The 25,159-nt window shown below is 41.7% G+C and overlaps 1 protein-coding gene across 1 annotated transcript; it reads right to left on the minus strand.

The window, feature by feature from the left end:
- Positions 1–208: 208 nt before the first annotated feature.
- LOC106907761 (inhibin beta B chain-like) lies at positions 209–15,006 on the minus strand. The gene is made up of 2 exons (XM_088003675.1): positions 14,056–15,006; positions 209–2,331 (listed from the first exon to the last, which is right to left on the minus strand). The coding sequence occupies exons 1-2, from the start codon at positions 14,438–14,440 to the stop codon at positions 1,535–1,537; spliced, it is 1,182 nt and encodes a 393-aa protein (XP_087859801.1). The 5' UTR covers positions 14,441–15,006; the 3' UTR covers positions 209–1,534.
- Between the last annotated feature and the right edge of the window lie 10,153 nt (positions 15,007–25,159).

The raw sequence follows: 25,159 nt of genomic DNA on the forward strand, positions 1-25,159 counted from the left end.
TCTGGACCAGTGCAGGCAAAGACTAAAATGTGTTGCTTGTTTTCCTGGCAGGGATTTGAACCCCGCCCTTGTTTTTAGGTGGGTATCGTCCCAAAACGCCTTCCTGCTGGAAGCAAAAGTCAGAAGGACAAAAACACAAGACACACATTTTTTCATATTTTAAAATATTTAAGAAAACATTTATATTACATAAACTGTACTGAACACATTTGTTTGAATGATTCAAAATGAACTAAAAATAACTTTTATTAAATAGAAAAAAATATATATAATTAAGATGAACAATTACATGATGTTTATTGTACAAAAAAGAATGGAAAAAAGAGCTGAAAAATGAAAATCTGTCATCTGTCTGTCATACCCTGATACAGTGATAGGCCCTTTGTCTATTTATTGAACAGTTACTAACGGCCTCATAGTTTCAGTGAAACAGCTGGAATCTTGGCGTCTTTGGTTTCATTTATTTTGTAAAATACATCTGAAACTTATTTCAATTTAACTTTACAAAAATAACTTTTCAATGGCAGTTTCTGTTTCGTTCGTCTCAGTGCAAACATCACAACAATCATTCGCTTTGGAAGCAAGCGAAAGATCACATTTCAAGTATTTTTAAACAGTTGAGGAGTAAAGAAATGACTTAAGGAGAGAAAGAAAATGCAGAGTTCAGTCTAATGGAGCAAATTGATTATGGATTTTATCGAGTTCTACACATTGCATAGCTCATGTGGCACTTGTTCAGCAATCTGACAGGACACTCCGTACCCTAGGAAGGCATTTTTATACAAGTGCTATTCAGGGTGTGCATTTCAGTTCCTGCAAGTGCTGCACTGCACTGTGGTGACCTGTTTGGCAGAAACTAGTCTTTGAGTCTGCAGGCTGTCTTCTGTCAAGCCCCAGGGAGGGAGATCAGGCAAAGTGCACCTCTGAGACTTTTTCTTCGTCTGGATGTCCCTTCACCAGAAGTGATGTTACATCAAAGCTGAGCAGCAGCTCAGCATGGAAACCTGTGACTGGCCTTCTCGCCGCTGCAGAGCGTTAAGCGCTGCTCATCAAATTCCACTAGAAAGGACAGTCAGACTGCATCTGTCTGCATAGTGGAGAAGTGCTGGTGTTCTGAATTGTATAAGGTGATGAACTTTAAGAAAACAAGTTTCTTTTGTGCTTTAAGTACTTAAGAGGGTTGGAGAAAGTCTGACACCAGTATTTTCACTGTCTTTGTCTTTAAGCGCTTTAAAAAAACTTCATTCAGAGGAGATAATAGGCCATTAGTTTTTGACTAGAAATGGCGAACTAGAGCAAGATGTGATTTGGTGAAAATAATTTGCTTGTCACCCCATCACTGAACGCAAGTGTTTCATTAAGACAGAAAAAGACACGCTCTTTCATCCCGACACATTCATGTGGACACAACATCTACGTTGTGTTTTCTGGATTAGACCAGGTCTGTGTGAAGTGCGCTCTCAGTAGATATGGATAAATGGAGATGATGTTCTGCACAGAAAAGTCTTGCATGCACAGAATCTGCTGGGCAGACTCAAGCGCAGCCGCACTCCTCCACGATCATGTTGGGAACGTCCCGCTTCACGATGTTGTACTCGTCATCAAAGTAGAGCATGGACATGGTGCTGAGCTTGGTGGGGATGCAGCAGGAGTTCACCGAGCCCGGACTCATGCCTCTTATGCGGTACTGGTTAACGACTGCCGTGTGGAACGATGAAGCTGAGCCAGGGACGCCCGCCATGTAGGCGGGGCAGCTTCCCTCACAGTAGTTACCATAGTAACCAGCCGGAGCAATGATCCAGTCATTCCAGCCGATGAGGCGGAAGTCTATATAAAACTGCTGCCGGCAGCATAACCCCCCGCTGGTGCCGTCACATTCCAGGCCCCGTTTCCGAATGCGGTGCTTCCCGTCCATCTGACGCGCATGCACCACCAGGAAGGGCCGGTGGGACGGGTCGCCCGGGTCCACCAGCACCGGAGCCACTCCGGCCGTCTCACAGCCCTCGCAGTGCACCTCCAGGTCCTGTCTCCGGCTGCCCTTCCCAAACACAGCCCGCACCGCCTCCGAGAGGGGAAACGTATGCCAGCCGCTGCGCTTCAGGTCCACACGCTTCTCCACCCGAACCCAGCGACCCGTTGCCTCGTTCCCCTCTGCAGCCCCGGCCTCCTGGTAGTGAATTTTGATGGTGACCTTCCTCCGGAGGCCCTTCTCAGGTCCAGCAGGGAGCAGACGGAGATACAGCCACAGGTTGGCCTGGGACACATGCAGGTTCTGGTGGCCCTCATTGGAGATTAGGAAGTGCAGACGGGTTTTAGCGTTGGTTTCTTCATCTGTTGGAAACAGAAAAAAACAAAGCAGGCGGCTCAGTCCCTTATCTACACATGGATGTAGATAAAAATCAACATCCCAACGGGATATTCATCCACAACCTAAAAAACCTGACAGATTAATAATAACATTTAGTAGATGATTTACTGCTTACTGTAGACAGACTGCCTGTAATTCTACAGCAATGCATTCTGGGTAATGATGTGAGAAGTACCTGTTTTGGGATTGTTATAAGAATATTTTTGAAGCATATGGCAAACTTTTATCAGTGAAAAAATGTTTAAATCCCTTTAACACATAAGGCTGTATTATTTAAAATTAAGAAATGTGACCTAGTTCAAATCTGAACTGAAGAACTGGGATTTCATATAGGGAACATTTTATCAAGAGTTCAGAGGTCACATGTGGGGTTTCCCAAGGCTCCATCATAGGACTTTCTCATTCAATATCTATATGCTCCAACCGGGACAGGCTACAGCAGGAAATAAGATCAGCTACCATGGCAACACACAATACACAGCTCTACATTACATGTCACCAGGTGACCTTTGACCCCATCCAATCACTGAACAGATGCTGAGAACAAAGAAATGTGTGGATAAGACAAAACTCTCTGAACAGAAACTGAAGTTATTAAAGAGGAACAATCTAGTTATAGCTCTAGAGTTATAGCTCTAGAGTTATAGATCTAGAGTTATAGATCTAGAGTTATAGATCTAGAGTGAATGCACAGCTTCAGTTATTATAACTAAAAACCAGCTGGTCAGTTGATTGTATTCATAATAAAAGAAACATTAATCAATAATCTAATGTTTCAGTTGTTCATTGTGTTTCTATGACTTTGTATTTTTGTGTTTTTTATGTAAAGTACTTTGATCTGCCTTTTTGCTGAAATGTGATACACAAATTAACTTGAATGATTAGTGACAGAAATTTTATATGAACTTTTTTGTTGCTTACAGTAGCTAAATTTGATTTTCAGATGTAAAAACATCTGCAACAAAAACTGAATTTCCAGTTTTTATCTTCAATTTACGTAGTCCTTAAAATCAAGATCAGATGCAAAAGCCATTTAAATTATATCTGCCCTTAAAATACTTTTTCCATATTATCTTATATTTTTATCCTGTAATAAAGTTTTACTATTCTTGAATTTGACAAAAGACAAAATAATTCTGTTTATTATATAAAGTAAATCAATTCTAATCTATTCTCTTTAATTTTGACATTTGTGGAGAATTGAAGTTATGAAACACAGATATTCACCTACCAGGTTCTCAGCCACCAGGATGGGAAAACCAAAAAAGATTTAAAAATTAAGCAACTTAACAAGTTATGACTTAAATAACACATAACTTGTATTAAGTTATTGCAGTGGCTCTCAATATTAATTAGGAATTTCATTAAGTGGAGTTACCAATTAAAATTTGTTTTTATTTAGTCTTCAATTTTTACAAAGGTGTAGCAGAGATTAGATCAGCGACTCTGAACCAAAGTCATATCTAAACCACATTTGAATTTTAGTTTGACTTTATGGGTCTCAATAGTTTGTTTAAGGAGAAAAACCCATTTGTCATACATCACCACTTCCTAGTCATTTTTGGTCCTGCAGCTTGAACACATTAAAAACTTTTTAAGCCACGCCAGAGGCCTGGGAGCTTGAGGTTCTCCAGTATCTTGGCTGTGCCTAGAACTGCACATTTCTGGACTGAGATGTCTGATGTTGTTCCTGGGATCTGTTTGAGCCACTGCTCCAGTTTGGGGGTGACTGCCCCGAGGGCCCCGATGACCACAGGCACCACTGTGGTCTTCACCTTCCAGGCCTTCTCCAGTTCCTCTCTGAGGCCCTGGTATTTCTCCAGTTTCTCCTTTTTCCTGATGTTGTGGTCACTTGGTATTGCTACATCCACCACAACGGCTTTCCTCTGTTCTTTATCCACCACCACAATGTCCGGTTGGTTCGCCATTACCATCTTGTCTGTCTGGATCTGGAAGTCCCACAGGATCTTAGCTCGGTCATTCTCCACCACCTTTGGGGGTGTTCCCCACTTTGATCTCGGGGCTTCCAGTCCATATTCGGCACAGATGTTCCTGTACACTATGCCCGCCACTTGGTTATGTCGTTCCATGTACGCTTTCCCTGCCAGCATCTTGCACCCTGCTGTTATGTGCTGGACTGTCTCAGAGGCCTCCTTGCACAACCTACACCTTGGGTCTTGTCTGGTGTGGTAGATCTGAGCCTCTATTGCTCTGGTGTTTAGGGCCTGTTCCTGGGCGGCCAGGATGAGGGCCTCTGTGCTGTCCTTGAGTCCAGCTTTCTCCAGCCATTGGTAGGATTTCCTGATATCAGCCACTTCAGTTATTTGTCGGTGGTACATCCCATGTAGGGGCTTGTCTTCCCATGATGGTTCCTCCAGCACCTCGTCCTCTGTTCCCCATTGTCTGAGACATTCGCTGAGCACATCGTCCGTTGAGGCTTTGTCCTTGATGTATTTATGGATCTTGGATGTTTCATCCTGGACAGTGGCTCTCACACTCACTAGTCCTCTGCCTCCTTCCTTACGGCTTGTGTACAGTCTCAGGGTGCTGGATTTGGGGTGGAACCCTCCATGCATGGTTAGTAGCTTCCGAGTCTTAACGTCCGTGGCCTTCATCTCTTCCATTGGCCAGCTAATTATTCCAGCAGGGTATCTGATTACTGGTAAGGCATAGCTGTTTATTGCACGGATCTTGTTCTTGCCATTGAGCTGGCTTCTCAGGACTTGCCTTATTCGTTGGAGGTATTTGGCTGTGGCTCCTGTTAATAGCTCTTCTCCACCCAACCAGCTAAAGTGTACTCTCAATGGCAGGGTACCAATAACAGAGCAGACCCACCAAGGCTGGAGACTGAACAGTACTGGAAAGGCATATGGGAAAGGGAGGCGTCCCACATAGCAATGTACAGTGGCTAACCTCTCTATGAGAGGACCACAGCAACCTCCCTGAACAAGCCCCGGTAACCATCACTGTGGCAGATGTCCAAGAAAGAGTCTCAGGTATGAAAAACTGGACAGCACCAGGACCTGACATGATCCATGCCTACTGGGTGAAGAAACTCACTGCCCTCCATGAGCGACTGGCAGCTCACCTGAACCAGCTGCTACAGAATGGGACTCACCCTGAATGGCTAACTGAAGGGCGCACAATCCTGATCCAGAAGGATCCCTCAAAGGGTTCAGTCCCATCCAACTATCGGCCAATAACCTGTCTCTCTACAACATGGAAGCTCACATCAGGCATCATAGCGGCTAAGATAAGCGGACACATGGATAAATACATGAGCACGGCACAGAAGGGCATAGGCATAAACAGCAGAGGAGCCAAACACCAACTCCTTGTAGACCACACAGTCGCCCGAGACTGCAAAACCCGACACACCAACCTGTGCACCGCTTGGATTGATTACAAGAAAGCCTATGACTCAGTGCCACACACTTGGATCATTGAATGCTTAGAGATGTACAACATCAACAGGACTCTAAGAGCCTTCATTGCAAACTCGATGGGGTTGTGGAAACCACCCTTGAAGCTAACTGCAAAACACTTGCACAAGTGTCCATCAATTGTGGCATATACCAAGGAGATGCTCTGTCCCCACTGCTGTTCTGCATAGGCCTGAACCCCCTCAGCCAAATCATCAAGACTGGCTACGGATACCGACTCAAGAATGGGGCCACAATCAGTCACCTCCTCTACATGGATGAAATCAAGCTGTACGCCAAGAGCGAGCGAAACGTCGACTCACTGATCCACACCACCAGGATCTACAGCACTGACATTGGGATGTCATTCGGACTAGAGAAGTGTGGCCGGATGGTTACAAAGAGAGGGAAGGTCGTCCGCACAGAAGGGGTCTCACTCCCAGAAGGAACAATAGCAGACATAGAGCACAGTTACAAGTACCTGGGAATACCACAAGCAAATGGCAACCTCGATGAGGTCACAAGGAAAGGAGCCAGAGCCAAATACCTCCAACGAATAAGGCAAGTCCTGAGAAGCCAGCTCAATGGCAAGAACAAGATCCGTGCAATAAACAGCTATGCCTTACCAGTAATCAGATACCCTGCCGGAATAATTAGCTGGCCAATGGAAGAGATGAAGGCCACGGACGTTAAGACTCGGAAGCTACTAACCATGCATGGAGGGTTCCACCCCAAATCCAGCACCCTGAGACTGTACACAAGCCGTAAGGAAGGAGGCAGAGGACTAGTGAGTGTGAGAGCCACTGTCCAGGATGAAACATCCAAGATCCATAAATACATCAAGGACAAAGCCTCAACGGACGATGTGCTCAGCGAATGTCTCAGACAATGGGGAACAGAGGACGAGGTGCTGGAGGAACCATCATGGGAGGACAAGCCCCTACATGGGATGTACCACCGACAAATAACTGAAGTGGCAGATATCAGGAAATCCTACCAATGGCTGGAGACAGCTGGACTCAAGGACAGCACAGAGGCCCTCATCCTGGCCGCCCAGGAACAGGCCCTAAACACCAGAGCAATAGAGGCTCAGATCTACCACACCAGACAAGACCCAAGGTGTAGGTTGTGCAAGGAGGCCTCTGAGACAGTCCAGCACATAACAGCAGGGTGCAAGATGCTGGCAGGGAAAGCGTACATGGAACGACATAACCAAGTGGCGGGCATAGTATACAGGAACATCTGTGCAGAATATGGACTGGAAGCCCCGAGATCAAAGTGGGGAACACCCCCAAAGGTGGTGGAGAATGACCGAGCTAAGATCCTGTGGGACTTCCAGATCCAGACAGACAAGATGGTAATGGAGAACCAACCGGACATTGTGGTGGTGGATAAAGAACAGAGGAAAGCCGTTGTGGTGGATGTAGCAATACCAAGTGACCACAACATCAGGAAAAAGGAGAAACTGGAGAAATACCAGGGCCTCAGAGAGGAACTGGAGAAGGCCTGGAAGGTGAAGACCACAGTGGTGCCTGTGGTCATCGGGGCAGTCACCCCCAAACTGGAGCAGTGGCTCAAACAGATCCCAGGAACAACATCAGACATCTCAGTCCAGAAATGTGCAGTTCTAGGCACAGCCAAGATACTGGAGGAGAACCTCAAGCTCCCAGGCCTCTGGTAGAGGACCCGAGCTCAGAGGATGAAAGAGAGAGAGAGAGAGAGAGAGAGAGACCACCCGCGGAGGGTGAGAAGGGAATTTATTATTTATTATTTTTATATATATATATATGTAATAATTTTACTCCATTAAACTTTGAACTAACTTTAACTAGAGTAATTTTTTTTAGAAAGATCATGGGAGTTTGTCCTGCAATCAGTAGGTTGCTGGTTTGATTCCCACTCTATCTGCCTTTGATGTGTCCTTGGAAAAGACACTCCACCCACCTCGCCTGCTGTGGTCTGAGGGCCCAGCAGGGGGCGTGGGTGCATGGCACCCTGGCCTGTATCAGACTGCCCCAGGGCAGCTGTGGCTACTGTCCAGTAAATCAGTGTCTCCCAACCCTGCTCCTGAAGGCTCACTGTCCTACATGTTTTATTTGTTTTCCTGCTTTAATGTGCCTAATTCAACTGATTGCAGTTCACCAAACACCTGTTAATCAGTCATTGATTTAAATCAGTTGGACTTAAGCAAGGAAATACCTAAAACATGCAGTGAGCCTAGAGGACCAGGGTTGGGAAACACTGCAGTAGCTCACCACCATCAGAGGCTGAGTGTTTGCCTGAACTGGAACAATTGATTTCATTAAAAACCACCTGAATGTCCAGGGAAGTGTTTTTTAAGTCTGATTTTATTTTAGATTATTCTCACTTATTTAAATCAAGTACAATTTCTGACTATAACAAACAGTTTATACTAGAAACAAACCATCACAAGCTTCGTTGTTATTTTCTATGTGCAGAGCCATTTGAAGGCCAACATGCAGTAAACTGTAGATATTGTCACTGGAAGCACTTTTCTGTAAGTATTGGTTTGAAATTTTTACATTCTGGAAAACAGAGTTTTGAAAATCAGTTTCTGCAACAGTGATTTATTTTTACATATTAAATTGTTTATTCTAAGCAGAACCTGCATAATTTTTTAGACAGTCAGGATAATTTCAGAAATTAAATCACAGTAAAAAAGTATTGCTCAGTTACTGAGAACTGAAGTCAGCTTTTTCACAAAGTTCTATATTTAATCATGTTCAAGTCATTTCTTGGATGACTCATTTTTCCTTTTACGTGACAAAAATTATAATGTAGTACCACTCTACCTTGAGTACATTATTTAGCTGCTCTGCCCACCTCACTCTACGCTTCTCAGGTTGATCCTGGCACTCACTGCAGACTCCTCTGGTCTGCAAAGTGATTCTTTAGGTACTGGATTGCAGCTTGTCCCAAACATCCATCAGATGTTTAACTGCATTTACATTTAGAGTTAAAGACAAAGTTGTATTTGTCACTGATGCTTCCTTAAAGCTGTTCCTTTGCAGTGTGGCCAGGAGCCGTAACTTGCTACATGAGGTCACGACCCTCAGGGGAAACTTCGGTTGCCTGGTGCTCATCTCCAGTTTTCAATAGCTGAAAGGTGTGGAGTACACCTTGGACAGGTTTGAAACAATGCCACACTCTCAACTGGCAAGGTTCTCAGTCCAGTCCATCTCATGACAGAGAAGCATAAACATGTTGACCAAACATCCATGTTTGTGGAGGAAACTGGAGCGGCCAGAGAAAACCTACAGATGTACAGGAAGACCTGATCCACTGGGAATTGAACCCAGGATCTTCTTGCTGCCACTGGGTTGGGAACGTGCCATGTGTCTTCGGAACATGGAAATTAATGATGGCTCTCAAACATCTGGGTTTTTTATGTGGAGACTTTCTGCACATTCAAAGCTCCTAAAAGTTGTTCTGATGCCTTTTCCATCAAACATTTTTCAAATATGACAATAAAGCAGCAGTGAACATCCTCACATACTCCCCATTGAACTGGCAAACAAACCGTTTAGTTTTCAGTGAAACATGATTTAAACCCAGCTTTATTCTGTGACTTTTCACAAAGACACACACACTTACACACCAACACATCCTGACACAGAAGACTTTATAAAGGCCACTGCTTTGTCCCTTAAGGTTTTCTCTCTCTGTTCACTTTCTATCACTGCATCAGGTGACCTCTGAAGCAGCTTCTGATAGGTCAGTTCTGACCGGCCGGTTCTGGGATCAAGCCCAGTTGGCTTCAAGTCTTTCACTGAAACTGACAGGACCAAAAAGGAGAGGGAGGAGATCAGAGGGGAGCGAAGTGGGGGGTGTTGGTGGACATGGTCAGAGTCTGTGGGGGGTTCATTGAGTTCGCTAAAAACCCACCCATCACTGCATCCTTCCAGTGAGAGCGCTGGAGAGTGACAGGCCTGGACTGTACGTGAGGCTCCAGGAGACAGACACGCAGCAGCAAGGCATTCAAACGCGTGGCTTTTCCAGCAAAAAAGCACCATGAGGCAAAAAATAAGAGGCATTTACATGACACTGGCTACTTTCTGCAACAGCATAATGAAGAGATCCAGGGTGTCCAAAGGTGACACTCAACACTGTTTTGGCTCTTTTTCTTGTTCACCAACTTAATGATGTCTCCCAAATGACCTGAGGTAACTTGAAAGGTTTCTATTTCAGGAGTTTTGGTACAATGTGCCCATGCAGCGCCTTTCAAAGCAGTTAAATTACTTTGTTTGCTGACTGATTAGTGTGTGTCAGTGTCAACAGGTGGCCACCAAAGATGGGCCCCTCATCCTCTTTAAACTGCCTCTTCCTCCTGTAAACCACAGCTTTACATTCACAAAGAGACCTGTTCAGACCAGCTCTCCTCTCTCAGGCACCACAGCGAGAGACCGGACTACTTTAAACACACATCTGCATCCATCCATGCATATTTACACACACCCATCCTGGAAGCAGGGAACAATATATATCAAACAGACTGGACTATGGCCTGTGGGATGAGTAGCACAAAGCAAAGTGAATACATGCCTAACTGAAAGGAGTCAGCTGAACAGCAGCTCTTGCCTGGAAACATTGTAAACACCCCTCAGGGGTACAAGTAAGTAACCTTGCCTCTTTCAGCGCAGAGCCTCCTTACGTGTCTCAACAGCTCCGAGCTGAGAAAAACGGGCTTTGCAGCACAACAGGCGCAGCGCAACCAAGTCATAAATATGAAGGGAGTGAGGACGGATGCTGTTTTTGTACCTAAACAGAATTTACTCTCCACACAGCCTGAAGCAATTAAGTAAATTCAAATAGTGCAATCATTTTGTAACAGCTTCTGCTAAAAAAAAAAAAAAAAAAAAGCTAATGAATTTTAATTAAACTTTGATTTGAAGTCCTCAAGAACTATTTTAAAAACAGCTCATTACAAACAGGTCAATAAATTCCTTCCCAGTAACTTTTGGGTTTATCTTTCTGTTTTAATGCGGTTCTTGTTTCATCCAGCCTCACAAACAACAAGGTGCTGGCCCCAACACGCCTCACCTGACCTGCGCTGGAGAGGAAGTTGTCAGTGATGATCAGGGACACCTGGGTGGGCTTGGGATGCTAAGGAGCCGCTCCAGCGTGTCTCCACCTGCACCACCTTGCTGAGGGTGAAGCAGAGCTGAGAGCTACTGTGGAGGGAGAACATAGCCTAAGATTCATCTTTTCAAATCTCCGAATGCCCAGGCATGGCTGTCAGATATCTGCTTCACATTGAGTTCAGCCGAATTCAGTTTATTCTTAGAAAACCAGTTCAAAACACAGAGAGGCAGATTTGGTCATCAGGGTTTCTGGGCAAACAGCAACACCAGAAACAGATTCACAACTTTCATTTAAAGATCATGTTAACAAATTAAGAAATAAAATTAATAAAATTAATTCAACATGTCACTTTAGAAATATCAGAAATAATCTGACAGTAGAAGCTTCAAATACTGAAATGCCTAAATTAATTCTCATATAACTTATTGTTTGACTAGCTGGACCACATTTCAACCAATAAACTTTATAAGCAGACATTGAAAATTGTATGAAAAATTATACTTTAGCTTTTTTTTTGACTTGGGACAATATGTTTATCTATTCAGATATCATACCCCCACTGCCTTTTAAAAATGTTATTTGAATAAAATCAAATAAACCTGCAAGAGCAGCTAGTGGGGAGGACAGCAAAATCTAACTTAAGAGAAGCTCCTCTGGTCAGTCGGTGTTTTCAGTCTGAGCATCAAACTCTTTGCCTAAAGTACCAATAAAATTGAAAAACACATCACTGGACATTTTTAGAAAATCATGTAAACAGTGACTCTGAAGCAATGTTGCATTAGTGTTTTAAAATAACATCTGAACTTATAATTTCCAATCTGTTTTAATTATAATCAATTCTTTTTCCATATGCGAGTTAGTTTTCTTTTTTTACTTTTACCATGAAAATTAGCCCTGGCGGCTAAATCTGGCATATTGACATGACTGTTTAATTTACTCAGAGTGATCAAAATGCATTACCTCTTATTAAATAAATTCAAATTCAAGACGCTTTACAAGACAAAAAACCTCCAACATGACAGCCCAGTCAAGTAGAAAGATTGAATTGTAGCTACCTCCAATTCAATCCATCAAATGTAGGGAAAAAAACAATCAGAAACAGAAACCCAGGGCAGAATAAGTGTCAATCTGCAACAACCAGGTGAAAACGTACCAAGAACAAGCAAAACAAAATAACCAGACCAGGAATACTTTCTGCCCTTGACTGTTCAGACCCAAAAGTCTCTAAGGCCTGAAACTCACTTCTCCAGAAATTCTCCAGGAAGGAAAGGTGCTGATACCCCACAAAAAAATTAAACAAGAATATACACACAATTTAAAATAGCTGAACTAAATCTGCGATGCTGAGACACAGACTGCGCCTATTCCAAGTGTGCCATGAGTGACATCTTATGAAAAAAATGTTTTGGAATAAGGCCTTATCCTTTGGATGAACCAGTAATGACCTCCTATAATGAAGTTTTAAGTCTGAATGTTTCATGGGGTTCAAAGAGCTAAAAGGGGCAATCGAGAAGTTAGGAGCTGAACTTCTCTGCTGACCTCTCTCGTTCACCTCTTTCCCTCTCTTGTGCTTCTCGCTCCGCTCCTGTGAATACGGGACATCGAATCCCTCAGCAAAGACACATGGTGCATTGCAAGGTAAAAAGGGAGATTGGCATCGACTCACCTCACCTGCTCCAGTGCCTTTTGGCAAAGCCCTAACCACTGCAAAGACGTCACAAAGACACCAGAGTTCAGCCTATGCTGTAGGGAGGCGGAGGACTTCAGCTGACCTCTGAGCTCCATATGAACACAAACCGAATGAAAAACCTATCCCCATCTGTTGGCAAAACAGCTGCCCCATCAGCCAACCTTGCCCAAAACCAAGCCTGCACCCTGGCCTCAGAGCATCATGGAGTACTGGGCCATGCCCCGGCTGGCAGCATTGCATCTGAGGAGAGGGGGGGTTTGAGCCAACTGGCCATGAGGCAGATGGGGGTCTAGGGCAGAAGGGACCCAAGCCAGTTTTATGGTACAATGCCACACAAAGGCTCAAAGGTGTGAGGAAGAATAGGGCTCAGGGAAAGAAAAAACAAGAAGAATCAAAGGAGGCCAACAAACCTTTAGAATCACAAAAGCATTCTTTTCAATTCTGCTATATTTGCACACACACACACACACACACACACACACACACACACACACACACACACACACACACACACACTATATTACCCCATCAGTACAGCCCTCCACCCACACTCCCCCCAATACAACGCTGCTGGATCTCATATATCTCATGCATTATTCCAAGCAAATTCTTTTGTTTGCCTACTTTTTCCTTCCATCTGTGACACGATGTGTTCAGCAGGAACACTTCACACTCTTACAATAATTGCCTGGCTTTTCTTCTCCTGTCAGGAAAGCATTCAGATCATTCCTACTGGCAATGCAGGAGCTCACAGTTCATTCAGACTAATTGTAGCAGCCGGGCCAGCGGGAAATTAACTGGCTCTGGGTCCATGCTGGTGCCTTTAATTACAAGTTTTCTTTCCTTTAAACTATTAGTTTGTGTCAAACACACTGTTCTGCTAGAGCTGGCTGACAATTGGTGGATCTGTTGGGAACAGAAGATTTTAGGTGTTCCTGGGACTGAGCAAGAGTCTTTGCACTTCAGATAATTAGATTCACCTTAAAGAAATGGATAAATGGCCAATTGAAGGACTTGGTGTTTATGTGAAGAGGGATTTTTGCAGCACTGCACTGCTGAGTGGGAGCAGAACTTCAGAGATGAAACTTGATTCAGAGATTTTGCATCCTCTGCTTAGCACATCAAGGTAATTTAAGGACCTGGCTTTAGTTTGATTTCATTTTGATTTTCATCAGACTAAAACAGGGGGATTTAGAAGCAGTCCCTGGATTTACAGGAGGGAGCTGTGATGTAATAAGAGGATGAAAATGATGACTCCACACGATCTCATTAGTTTATGGCCGTTTTAAACCGTTGTTGTGACTGCCTTATCCATTGTGTCCATAACCCAGACAGGATTAACCCTTGGAAATAAAATGTAATCCTTTAGGATTGATGTTGGGTCATTACTTCACCTGTTGCACGACTTTCATGAAATAAAGGTGAGGGGGTTCATGTAGGGGTCGAGTCAGACATGCGCAGTGAATTATTACCTGATTCGGCAAAGCTGATGATCTCCGAGGTTTCTGCCTGAACGTCGTTGCTAAATGCGGCCTGACCGTCAAAGTTGGGGATCTCCACCCGGCCGTCCTCACGCACTTTGCCGGCGTGCAGCCTCCGCAGCGCTGTCACCATGGCTGCTTTTGGGATGGGGTGCGTGATGTTCGGCCTTTCCCGCATCTGCAAACGATTCAGGATGTGCCGCTTCACTGCTTCCACGAAGTCGATGTTCACCCGCTCCGACTGATCCGGCGCCCTCAGGCCGCAGGAGGCGCACGACTCCCGGGATGAGCTCGGAGTCTCCGTGGCGCTCAGAGTGCTGCTGCGCACGTACACAGCGCACGCAACCAATGACAACGCCAAACTGTATAAGCTCATTCTGCCTCCAAGCTTTAGTTCAAATATGAATATTGGGTTAATTAATTTAAACACAGAAATAAATTAAAGCTACATTCAGCTCACACGTTTGCAAGTTCCGGGGGATCATGAACCGCTGCTCCAGCAGACACTGGCAGAAATCCACTCAGACATTCCCAAACATGCAGCAGAGTAGCAGAAACTGAGACTAACGATCTCCAGTCATCAACCAGCGTCTGATCCAACACTGCGTAAAATATTGCGCCAGATAAAAGTTCATCTCTATGTCGCGTCTCGGTCACACCGCCTTCACTTGATGATCTGTCAAATCGGCGCACAGCAGAGAAACGGACTCGCCACGCGTCCAGTCCGCTCTTACACCCAGCAGCTCAGTCGGAAGCATCTGAAGCCGCTCCGTCTGTCCCGAGTGTTTTGTGTGCGCGCACACACGTGAGGATTTCCACCCACAGGAGGGACAATCGCGACATCTTCAGTCCCACTTTCATTATCCTCCGGCCCCACGCAGAGGTTGCGTAATTTACCTCACTTTTTGCCGTATTACCTTTAGTCTTTCCCCCTTTTTTCTGTTGCGGTAAATGCAGGAACAACCAAGTTGTCATTGTTTCCAAACTGTGTAAAGCTCGAGCCTCTAGTTCCTTATGACATCATTTAAAAATTTAACTACTTACTGTATCTCCTTGAATTGTTTAAAGGTTTCAAACGGTATAATTTTTCCATTTCCTAACTTATTTTATTTATAGCATATTAAACTTCGTCAGAGGTTAAGAGGTTTTAATCAAAGAAACTGCGCCGCCTATTGGCAGAAATAAGCTATTACTCATTGTCAGAGATTTTTATCGAGTCATTTTAACTTGTGATCTTTGAAATAGTTTTAATCTACAGCTATGCTAGTTTTCCACTCATTTTTTAATGTCCCGCTGCTTGTTGTGGCTCTTCAGGATTAAACCAGAATTTTGTGTAGAACAAATATATACATGATCTAATTATATCCATAAGTGCATAATATAAAATTCAGTAATATAAATGCAATGTCTAAAATAGTCTTATTGCAATTAGGCTGTTCCTTCCATAGCTTTATTTATTTTGGTGCTGTGCATGAAATTATATATTAAAGGTTTAATTATGCAGACAACATATTCTAGCTTTAACGTGATTAAATATTGATGATTGCAGTCTGTATAGTCTTTTAAGACTATAAACAGACAAGTATATTTTATTTCAAAAGCTTAACCTAAGATAGATTTTAGTAATGCTTATCAGTCTGCTAAAAAGGAATCTCTTATGATTTTTATTTTTACCCTTTTTGAAAATATGACATTTATATTAGAAAATTACATCCAACAACAACAAAAAGTAAATCAGAATTTGAGGAGAATTAAAAGTATGTTTAATACCTGCTAAAAGTTCACTTTCAAAAAATTATTTTAGTCAATCTTGAAAAATAAATATATTTTCAATCTGACAGTATTCCCAAGAGATTCCCAAACCTTCTAAATTAAATGGGTAAATCCAAAATATTACATTTCATCCATAAAATTAAACTAAAAAAATGTTGGGACTTATAACGATGTGAGTTGGTAGATAGTTGATCCAGATGCAGAGCAGCAGAGGCATAAAATCAATGAATATTTTAATGAAAATATAAGAATGGACATTTACAAAAAGTCATGGGGGGAAACAGGGAGCCTGGACAAAAGGCAAAAAGACATTATGAGAGAGAGCAGAAATCTAACACAGAGGAATAAACTACTATAATAACCCTAACCCTATTAAAACTAGAATCAAATCAAACTACAAAAAAACCTAACAACCTGGCATCCTGACACTAACCCTATTCTTTACAACAGGGGAGCCCAAAGTGGGTCCTGGAGGGCCGGCATCCTGATTGTTTTAGTTCTCTCCCTGGTTTAACGCACCTGGATCCAATGATGGCTCATTAGAGGAGAGCACTGACCTGCTGAGAAGGTTGTTTCTACCACCAGGGAGAGAGTAAAACATGCAGGATGCCTCCAGGACCCACTTTGGGCTCCACTGCTTCACAACATCACAATTTCTTTTTCTGCAACATGACACTGCACTCCATCCAGAGACTGGGCCAAAAAAAGCGCACATGGCACTAACAAGTTGGCCAAACACTCAACAAACTAATTGAACATTTCTTTATCTATTTTTCAGGAGTGGGTTAGTGGGTCAGGCATTGATACATAGGTTTCCTTTTCCTTTTCAGCACCTTGGATTGACAGCAAAGGGAACTCTGTAACAATCAGAAACAACAGCTGCAAGGAGACGGGATGCTGATGTTTTCTGAATTTTATACATTAAAGAGTTCAGCAGTAAAGACTTTATGTTGTTCCTGCCATTTCATTTTAATCTTTTTTCTTCTTATGTTGTGGCTGTAATGTACGGTGGCCCTGAGGCGCAAACCTGCAATACACCATAATGTCCACCATATTTAATGTGGATAAAGCTTTTATTAGCTTTAGCCATATTCAGTAACTTCATAGAGCATGGTTGTACAAAGTATTTTAAGTTGATGAATGTCACACATTTTCTCACACACACTATTACAGGGGTGTCAAACTCAATTTCACCGAGGGCCACTTCAGCATATTGGCCCCCCTCAACGGGCCACATTGACGGTACAAATCAGGAGTGGCCAGGTTCGGTCCTCCAGACTGCAACTTTTAGATGCATCCCTGCTAAACCACCCCAGACAAAAGGTTGACTTCCCTCATCAGCAGCAACTCAGTTCTGTAGAGGCTTATCAATGATCCAGGAGTGTTAGAGAAGGAACGCATCTAAAATTGCAGATGGTAGCTCTGGAAAACTAGACTTGGGCACCTCTAGCATAAATGTATGAAAATACAATGTTAAAGATAAATTAAACACCTCATATTGTTAAATAACTGATTTTATGTATGTCATGATGTGGTGGTTTGAAGGTGGGGAGGATGAACGCTGAGACCCAGGTTGTGAAGAAAATTATAAATTTAATGACGAAATCTCAAACAGTCCAAATACAGGCGGCACGGCAGGGAGATTAGCACACAGCTAATTACCGGTAGCAACTGATACAGAGAGGGCTGAAAAATGAGAGCTAACGCTAACCAGGAATTAACAGTTCAACTGGAGAGCAGAGACATGAGACAACAACTGACATTAGACGTAACATTGACGTGTGGTTTGCAGTGGTGAGATGAGAACACAGGAACCCAGCCGACACAGACAACAGGTGGGTTTAAATACACAGGGAGGGTAAACAGGTAACTAGACACACCTGGGAATCAATCAACAGGGAAGACAGGACAGGAACAGGACTAAACACAGAAAACCTCAAAAATAACACAGAACATAACAATGTATTGAAATTTTAAATATTACATTTGAGTTTGCATGGATTTACAATTAATGCTCAGTTTAAAAATTACAATATTTAAATCAGTTTTTAAAGGTAACCAAACAAATAATAAAAACAAGTTTTGTTGTTAACTCTCAACTTCATTCACTTGCTTTATTTGCTACTGTTGACCACGACATCTTACTGAATCAACTGGAGAGTTGGGTCGGACTCTCCGGTCCAGTGCTCCACTGGTTTGAATCTTACATAAAAAACAGGGATTTCTTTGTTTCAATCGGAAACTTCTCATCAGAGAGGTCAAAGGTCACATGTGGGGTTCCCCAAGGCTCAATCCTAGGACCCCTTCTTTTCAATATTTATATGCTCCCACTGGCTCAGGTTATAACAGGAAATAAGATCAGCTACCATAACTATGATACACAGCTCTACATCATGATGTCACCAGGTGACTCTGAACCCATCCAATCACTGAACAGATGCTTAGAACAGATAAATGTGTGGATGGGCCAAAACTTTCTTCAGCTGAACAGAAACAAAAATGAAGTTATCTTTGGACCTAAAGAGGAGCGAACTAGAGTCAATGCTCAGCTTCAGTTATTACAACAGAAAACCAGCGATCAGCCCGAAACCTGGGAGTAGTGATGGACTCTGACCTGAACCTCCAGAGCCACATTAAGACAGTCACAAAGTCGGCCTTCTATCACCTGAAGAACATCTCCAGGATTAGAGGACTGATGTCTCAGATCAGAGAAACTCATCCATGCGTTTATCTTTAGCTGCATTTATTCCTGCAACAGCGTCTTCACAGGTCTGACTAATAAATCAATCCTCCAGCTGCAGCTGATCCAGAAGCTGCTGCTGTTCTCACTAAAACCAGGAAGATGGAGACATAACACCAGTTTTAAGGTCCCTACACTGGCTCCCTATAGCTCAGAGGATAGACTTTAAAATACTGTTAGTTTATAAATCACTGAACGGTTTAGCACCACAATACCTTAAAGATCTGTTATTGCTGTACCAACCATCTAGACCCCTCAGATCTTCTGGTTCTGGTTCTGCTCTGCATCCCCAGAACCAGAACCAAACGAGGAGAAGCAGCATTCAGTTTCTATGCACCACAGATTTGGAACAAACGTCCAGAAAACTGTAAAACAGCTGAAACACTGAGAGCCTTTAAATCTCAACTTAAAACCCTGTTTAGAGCTGCTTATGGCTAAATTAGGATTAGAGTGCGGGTTTTGATGTCTTCAGTGTATTTGATGTTTTTTTTTAATTTTTTTATTTTTTTTATCTTTTCTTTTTATCTTATTACTTTCTTTTTATTTCTCTTTCTCACTGTTTGCGTCACATGCTGTTTTTATTTCAATTATGTAAAGCACTTTGAAATGCCTTGATGCTGAAATGTGCTATACAAATAAAATTTGATTTGATTTGATTTGATTTAATTCACAAAACGTTTTTTATTACACAACCAACATGTATTTCACATAACAACAAAACAATTAGGTGACGTTTGCCTGTCCTTGAACGCAAAGCTGACCCCTCTTCACCCCGTTAACCGAATTTTTTCGTATTTGACCGGTTATTTTTTTAAAACGACCGGAAAATTTAAAGCCCGTCCGTTATTTGACAGGTTCTAATTAACACCCTTGACTGGTTCACATGGGCAGATATTATAGACTTTACGCAAAGATTTAATCTCTGAGTCAACTGAAATCAATTAATTAAAAATCCTTTCTGAATATCATCTCATGGACTCTAAACTAAATGCGTCTTTCTGACCGGGAGCTGACAGCGTGTTGAAGATTTATGGACTTTGGAGCGTCTGGTTAGGAAGCGCATTACAAACCTTTGGTTTAAAATGGCGCGTTAAATTCAAGTCTCCATTACAGACCAGAGAAAACTAAATAGAATGAAACGTTGTGTTAATCCATTTCAGGAGCCGGCAGTTTATCTTGAGGAAATAAATAACTATGCAAAAGTTAATTAGACTGTAACATGCGCAGTCCGCTGCTCAACCACTGCGGACTGCGAAGAATTAGAAACCTCTGGGAGTAACTCATCCAGCGGATTTAACAAATGGAGCCTTCTGGGTTCACGTTACCCAGGAGAGCCGCTCTGGAGGAGCTGCAGAGACGTAACATCTGTCCGTTTCGGAGAAGCGAAACCATGCAAAAAAAAAAAAAAAAAATCCTGGTAGAAGCGCACACCGGACCGCGCAGGGTAAAACACTCAGAGTCCAGTTGATCTGTTTGGATCAGACAGATCCAACAGATCCAATCTGAATTAGCGCAGATTTTTCTGCAGATGGGAACCAGGAGGAAGTGCGTTCAGACCCCAGCGGGTGAAGTGATGCTAATTTAAGTGAAGTCGCTTAATTTAATTTATTAAAAGTTATTGGGGCCTCAGTCAGTGGTTTTTGTCACTACGAGAAAAATGTAGATACATGTATCTGCTTAATCTGTGATGGGATCTGGATTCACGGTGAATATTAACTAAACCGCATAAAATGCGGCTAAATGGCCGATGTTAATATGATTGTAATTTCACGGATAAAAATAGTACATGACCGATTTTTTTTATGTTGTCGATCAAGATAACGGATAACAAAAAAGTCTAGCGCCACCTGCCGCCCTGACACCAACTCACACATCTTCATTCACAGTCTTACTTGTAAATCGATTTTTCTTTTCTTGGTTTTGATGTTAGCTTGTCGACGTTTTATTCGCAGGATAAACCAATAAGCAGCTTGAGGTGACTCTCCTACTCTCTAGTGGCGAGAAGCCGTAATGTTAGTTGGTAACAATCGGAATGCATTATGGGAGATGTAGTTTGTAGTCAATTCATGCTTAAAACCTATTATATGTCAATCATTGGCCTAAAAAATGCTGGGGTGCCACATAAAATGACATGGCGGGCCACATGTGGCCCGCGGGCCTTCAGTTTGACACATTATATTAGGGGGAAAAAAAACTAAAAGACATTTTGAACTTCTTGAGATTAATTGATTTTGGGCACAATCTTTACAATTGATGTAATGGATTCTGATTAATTTTTTATATTGGCATTGATGAACACATGCACGCGCACGCCCACACACACACACACACACACACACACACACACCTTTACAGTGGTGTATTCATGAACAATTCCATGATTAAATGAGCATTTGCTGTTTCAATATATGAAGAAAAACATAACTTTATTTTAATTTTCAGTCATTGTTTGTAAAGACAAACTGATAAATCAGTAATTGTCAAACTTTAGCTACATATTTGTTTAATTCAATAAAATGTTGATTACAGTGCAAAATGTCAACTCTGCTATTGACAGCAGTGTGAACAAAATCTAACAGACTAAATTATTTTTATTTCTTTACATAAACTGTCTTTGTCATGGTGGATTTTAGATTCTTGACCCAGATGCAGAGCACAAGTCAGGAGAGTGAGAATCAGATAAATAAGTTTTAATGAAAAAAAAAAAAGACAGGTAAATAGACAAATCAGTATATCTGGTCCTTGGGATGGGATCACCGGAATGTCTGCACCCTGAGGAAATCAGCAGAGGAGATAGTGAGTTTTTGGTAATGGGAAATGAGATGTTCTTTTTAAGGGAGGGTCTTTAGATCTTAATTGGTAAGAGGGTTAGGAAGTGATGTGTAAAAAGGAAAGATATCTGTGCCTGAACAGATCCATTATGCAGTACACACGACCAATTTTTTATCTTTTCTTATTTTATTTTTAACACATCAACATAATACTGACAGTCACTAATAATCATGTTTAAAAGATTGTGGAAATTTTTAAGCCTATTCAATCCCACCCATTACTGAAGTCCTTCCAGTTTTTCATAATTCTGCATACACAGAAAATCAAGCAAAATCAACACATGCTTGAATTTTTTCAATATATTTCTGAGTTTATGACAAATTTATTTTAAAATATTTAAAACTAATTTTCCAAAGCTTTCGGTTTAAGTCACTGCTAACTCTCACCTGGCAGTATTTATTTCTTCTTCCACGCTGCTGCTTCAGCCTAACTTGATATCACATAAAAATCGAGCTATTTAAGTTCTTCAAATAAAATCTGTTTTTATTTTTATAGCCCCTTTCAGCAACATCTTTGCATGAACGAGATGATCCTTCAGATTTTTGCTCCTGCAGAAAGCAGATATGGGCCTCCTGTCTTTCAACCTTCCACTAACAGATTGAAACTATAAAATTTTTTCTTCAAATCTAGGGCCAGATTAACATTAGTAGGTGCTGATAAAATAAACTGCCACAGCTTCATCTTCCTGTTTGGATTCAGAAAATGACTTTAAGAATCTCCTTAAGAAGGACATAAAGTGCCCCCTGCTGGACAAAGCCACAAACAGCACCTTCATAGAAATGTGATTCTTGTGTCCAAATTCTTTTAAATGGTGTTAAAGAAGTCCACTGCAGTAAGGCTGGTTGTTGAGAAGACTTTGTGAATCTGAGCTGGGAGCAATCGCTTCAGTGTCTTATCAGAACACTTATAAATATTTGTGTGGATGTAGAAGAAATCAAGAGGAGTCCTATTCAAAATTCACTTTTATATAGAAAGGTTACCAGAATGTACATACATGGAAGCAAGTGGGTGTCTGTATGTGTATGTGTGTGTGTGGTCTCTGTAGACAAAACACAATACAAACCCATTACCTAATTTCTTAAACTTGAAGTCTGATATTATGAACTAGCACACATCAAGCAGCCTTACAACAAAGGCACATTAGCCACAATAACAATCGACGTACACATGTCAGTAATAAACATTTTTTCTAAGACGACCGCTGCTTATGTATAGCTTCATTTAAATACAAAACAGTGAGATAAACTCCTAATAAATCAACAAAATACACTCATGGTTTAACAGAAACAGAATTGCGTGAATAACAACATTAAACTCATGGTTTTATGAACGCACACATGGTCAGTCGTTCGACAGCTTTCTTTTCTTTACACTGTTTTCTCTGCAGAGGTCATCGATCTGCACACCTCTCTTTTATTCAGGGTGCATAGGAAATCCCATATACAGCCATAAGGATGTCATATTTATGGTCAATGGGAATTCTCCTACACAGCAATAACCTTTTGTATACTGGTGGTTTACTTTAATTTGATTGAAGCATTGTGGTTACTTTGGGTGTGTAAGGAATGATTAAACTCCTCTGAATACTAACCCTATACCCCAAATGTCATCCAAATACTTGAAATAATGCAAAGACTTATGACAGACACTGAGTGCACGTGTCCCAGTCAGTCATGAAAAAGGTTTTTAGCTCCTTTTTTTTTTTTACATTAGTCACAGCTCAGCTTTAAAATGTCATGTCTGAGAATTTGTTGGATGAAGGAATTTTATCCTAATGCTGCTTAGAATGCTGGAATTCAGTTTTAAAAGTCTGCTCTTTTAAATATGTTTAATTTCATTTTATTTCTCTTCAAACTCCATTTTTAAAAAAGAAATCACAGCTCAGCTTCAAATCTCATCTCTGAGCTTTCTGCTAGGTGCCAGAAATGTATTAAGCCATTCTGAACATCAGAAATGGACTTTAAAATGAAAATCAGCATTACCCAGAATGCATTGCATGGTGAGCCTTCAGATTTTAGCTTCTAGTTCAGCTTTTTTTTTTACTGCAATCCCTAACAAACCATATACTGTTACGCTAAGCATGAGCTCTTCTGTCAAACTAGATGGCTTAGAATGAGCTTTGAAACATGTAGAAAATCGGCACCATGAGTCAGAATGAAGTGTGGATTCTTGAACTGCTGCCTGCTGCAAGCTTTATCACATAATACTCACCTGGTGGCTGCATTGGGTAAGTTTCCTCACTTTGTTAAAGTGGTCATGTACCCTTTTTGAACAGCATATACTGAGCATTCTAGAGGTCTTGCGGTGTATGATGGCACTAGAATGGCTCTTAGTTTTTATTCCAGGGGTGATAGTTTGAATCCAAGCAGGTGTCTGCCTGTGGTCTTGGTTCTCCTTCCTTGGGAGGATTGGCAATGCATTGACTGCTTTTGTTCATCCTTTTAGGGGACAGGAGGGCACAGGGACAACTTCGTGGAAATCTGCTGGTGTTCCATTTGCTTTAGTTAGGCTTATTCAGCACCTCACCAAGAAGACTGCTGGCACTCAATACAAACCAGATCGGCAGAAAATCAACGGAGAACGCTTCTGCTTCCTGGGCATGCTAGCTCCACCTTGCGGTGTTAACGGATAGCGTGTTTTTGAAACCAGGGGCGCGGTACGTATCAGCCTTCCCAAGTTCCGCCTATAGGAACAGCACATGGGAAAGGTGACTCTAGGACTCGGGAGTCTTAAATGCAGTCCAGTCTTCTATGAGGAACAGCCTCTCACACACACACTCAATCACACACACAGCAACATTCACGCCAACTGGTATCCTTTCTTCAATCTTACAGCTCCACCACTTCTAACTACAAAAGGAATCAATGTTAATTTCAGGAAATCTTCAGCTTAAAGGTTTGCTAAACAGCTTTAACCTAAGACCTCAGCTCTTTATCATTAAATCCTTTCATTTTTGTAATTAGGTCCCAATCAGCCCAAATATAAAATTATTTTTACATTATGTAGTTCTTTAGAAAAAAATTATGTCCACATATGAGGACATTAAGAAATTATTGTATGTTCAAAATATTATATAAAATGTTTTAAATAAGAATATTCAGCTCCAAATAAGAAAATTCAGCTCCAAATTATATCCATGGTTCAATCAGCGTGATCCCTTGTGTAGGATATTTCTATTGAAACATAATACACTAAGCTGAATTAAAAATAATTTGGCTTGTAGTTCTCTATAATTTAAAACCGTTTCTCTGTGGACCTCTGTCAGTTTAATCTTTTTACCACCTTGATAAGATTTAACAGCCGGTTTAAAAACAATCTTGTCTTTTGTCTTGTTGCCATAATTGCCGCTAGGGCCACTCCCCAGTTAAAATGCAGTAAAAGTAGAGGTAGACATGCCTCTGGGGAACAAAAGACTAGCTTGAAGAGTTAGCGGGCCAAAATGCATGCGGTGATCTCCAGGGAGAAGCGTCTTCCTTTATTTTGTATCCTGGGTGAGGTAAAATCATGCTAGTCTCTGGATTTGTCTTGTATGATAGGATAGCTTAGTTTTAATGTTATGTTTTTCAGCTTTAACTTGTTTGTCTAATGTTTGTACTTGGAAAGTTTTTGTCTTTGTGGCTCAGCTGATACAATGATGACATTAAGGAATCCAGGCAGAAGAGAGAATAAAAATGAGTCAAAACATTTTAATTGTTCTGAATAAAATGAACATTAATTTTAAATGTCGAAGAAAATATTGTCACAATTGAT

This window comes from Poecilia mexicana, unplaced genomic scaffold (assembly GCF_051168715.1).
Source record: "Poecilia mexicana isolate PSO_F unplaced genomic scaffold, ASM5116871v1 scaffold_2, whole genome shotgun sequence".
Lineage (NCBI taxonomy): Eukaryota > Metazoa > Chordata > Actinopteri > Cyprinodontiformes > Poeciliidae > Poecilia > Poecilia mexicana.

Bases quoted from the DNA above. Each gene is read 5' to 3' on its own strand.
- LOC106907761 (XM_088003675.1), bottom strand. From the start codon at position 14,440: ATGAGCTTATACAGTTTGGCGTTGTCATTGGTTGCGTGCGCTGTGTAC. The intron at 2,332-14,055 runs GTAATAATTCAC...TGTTTCCAACAG, and splicing joins CATCAGCTTTGCCGAATCAG to ATGAAGAAACCAACGCTAAA.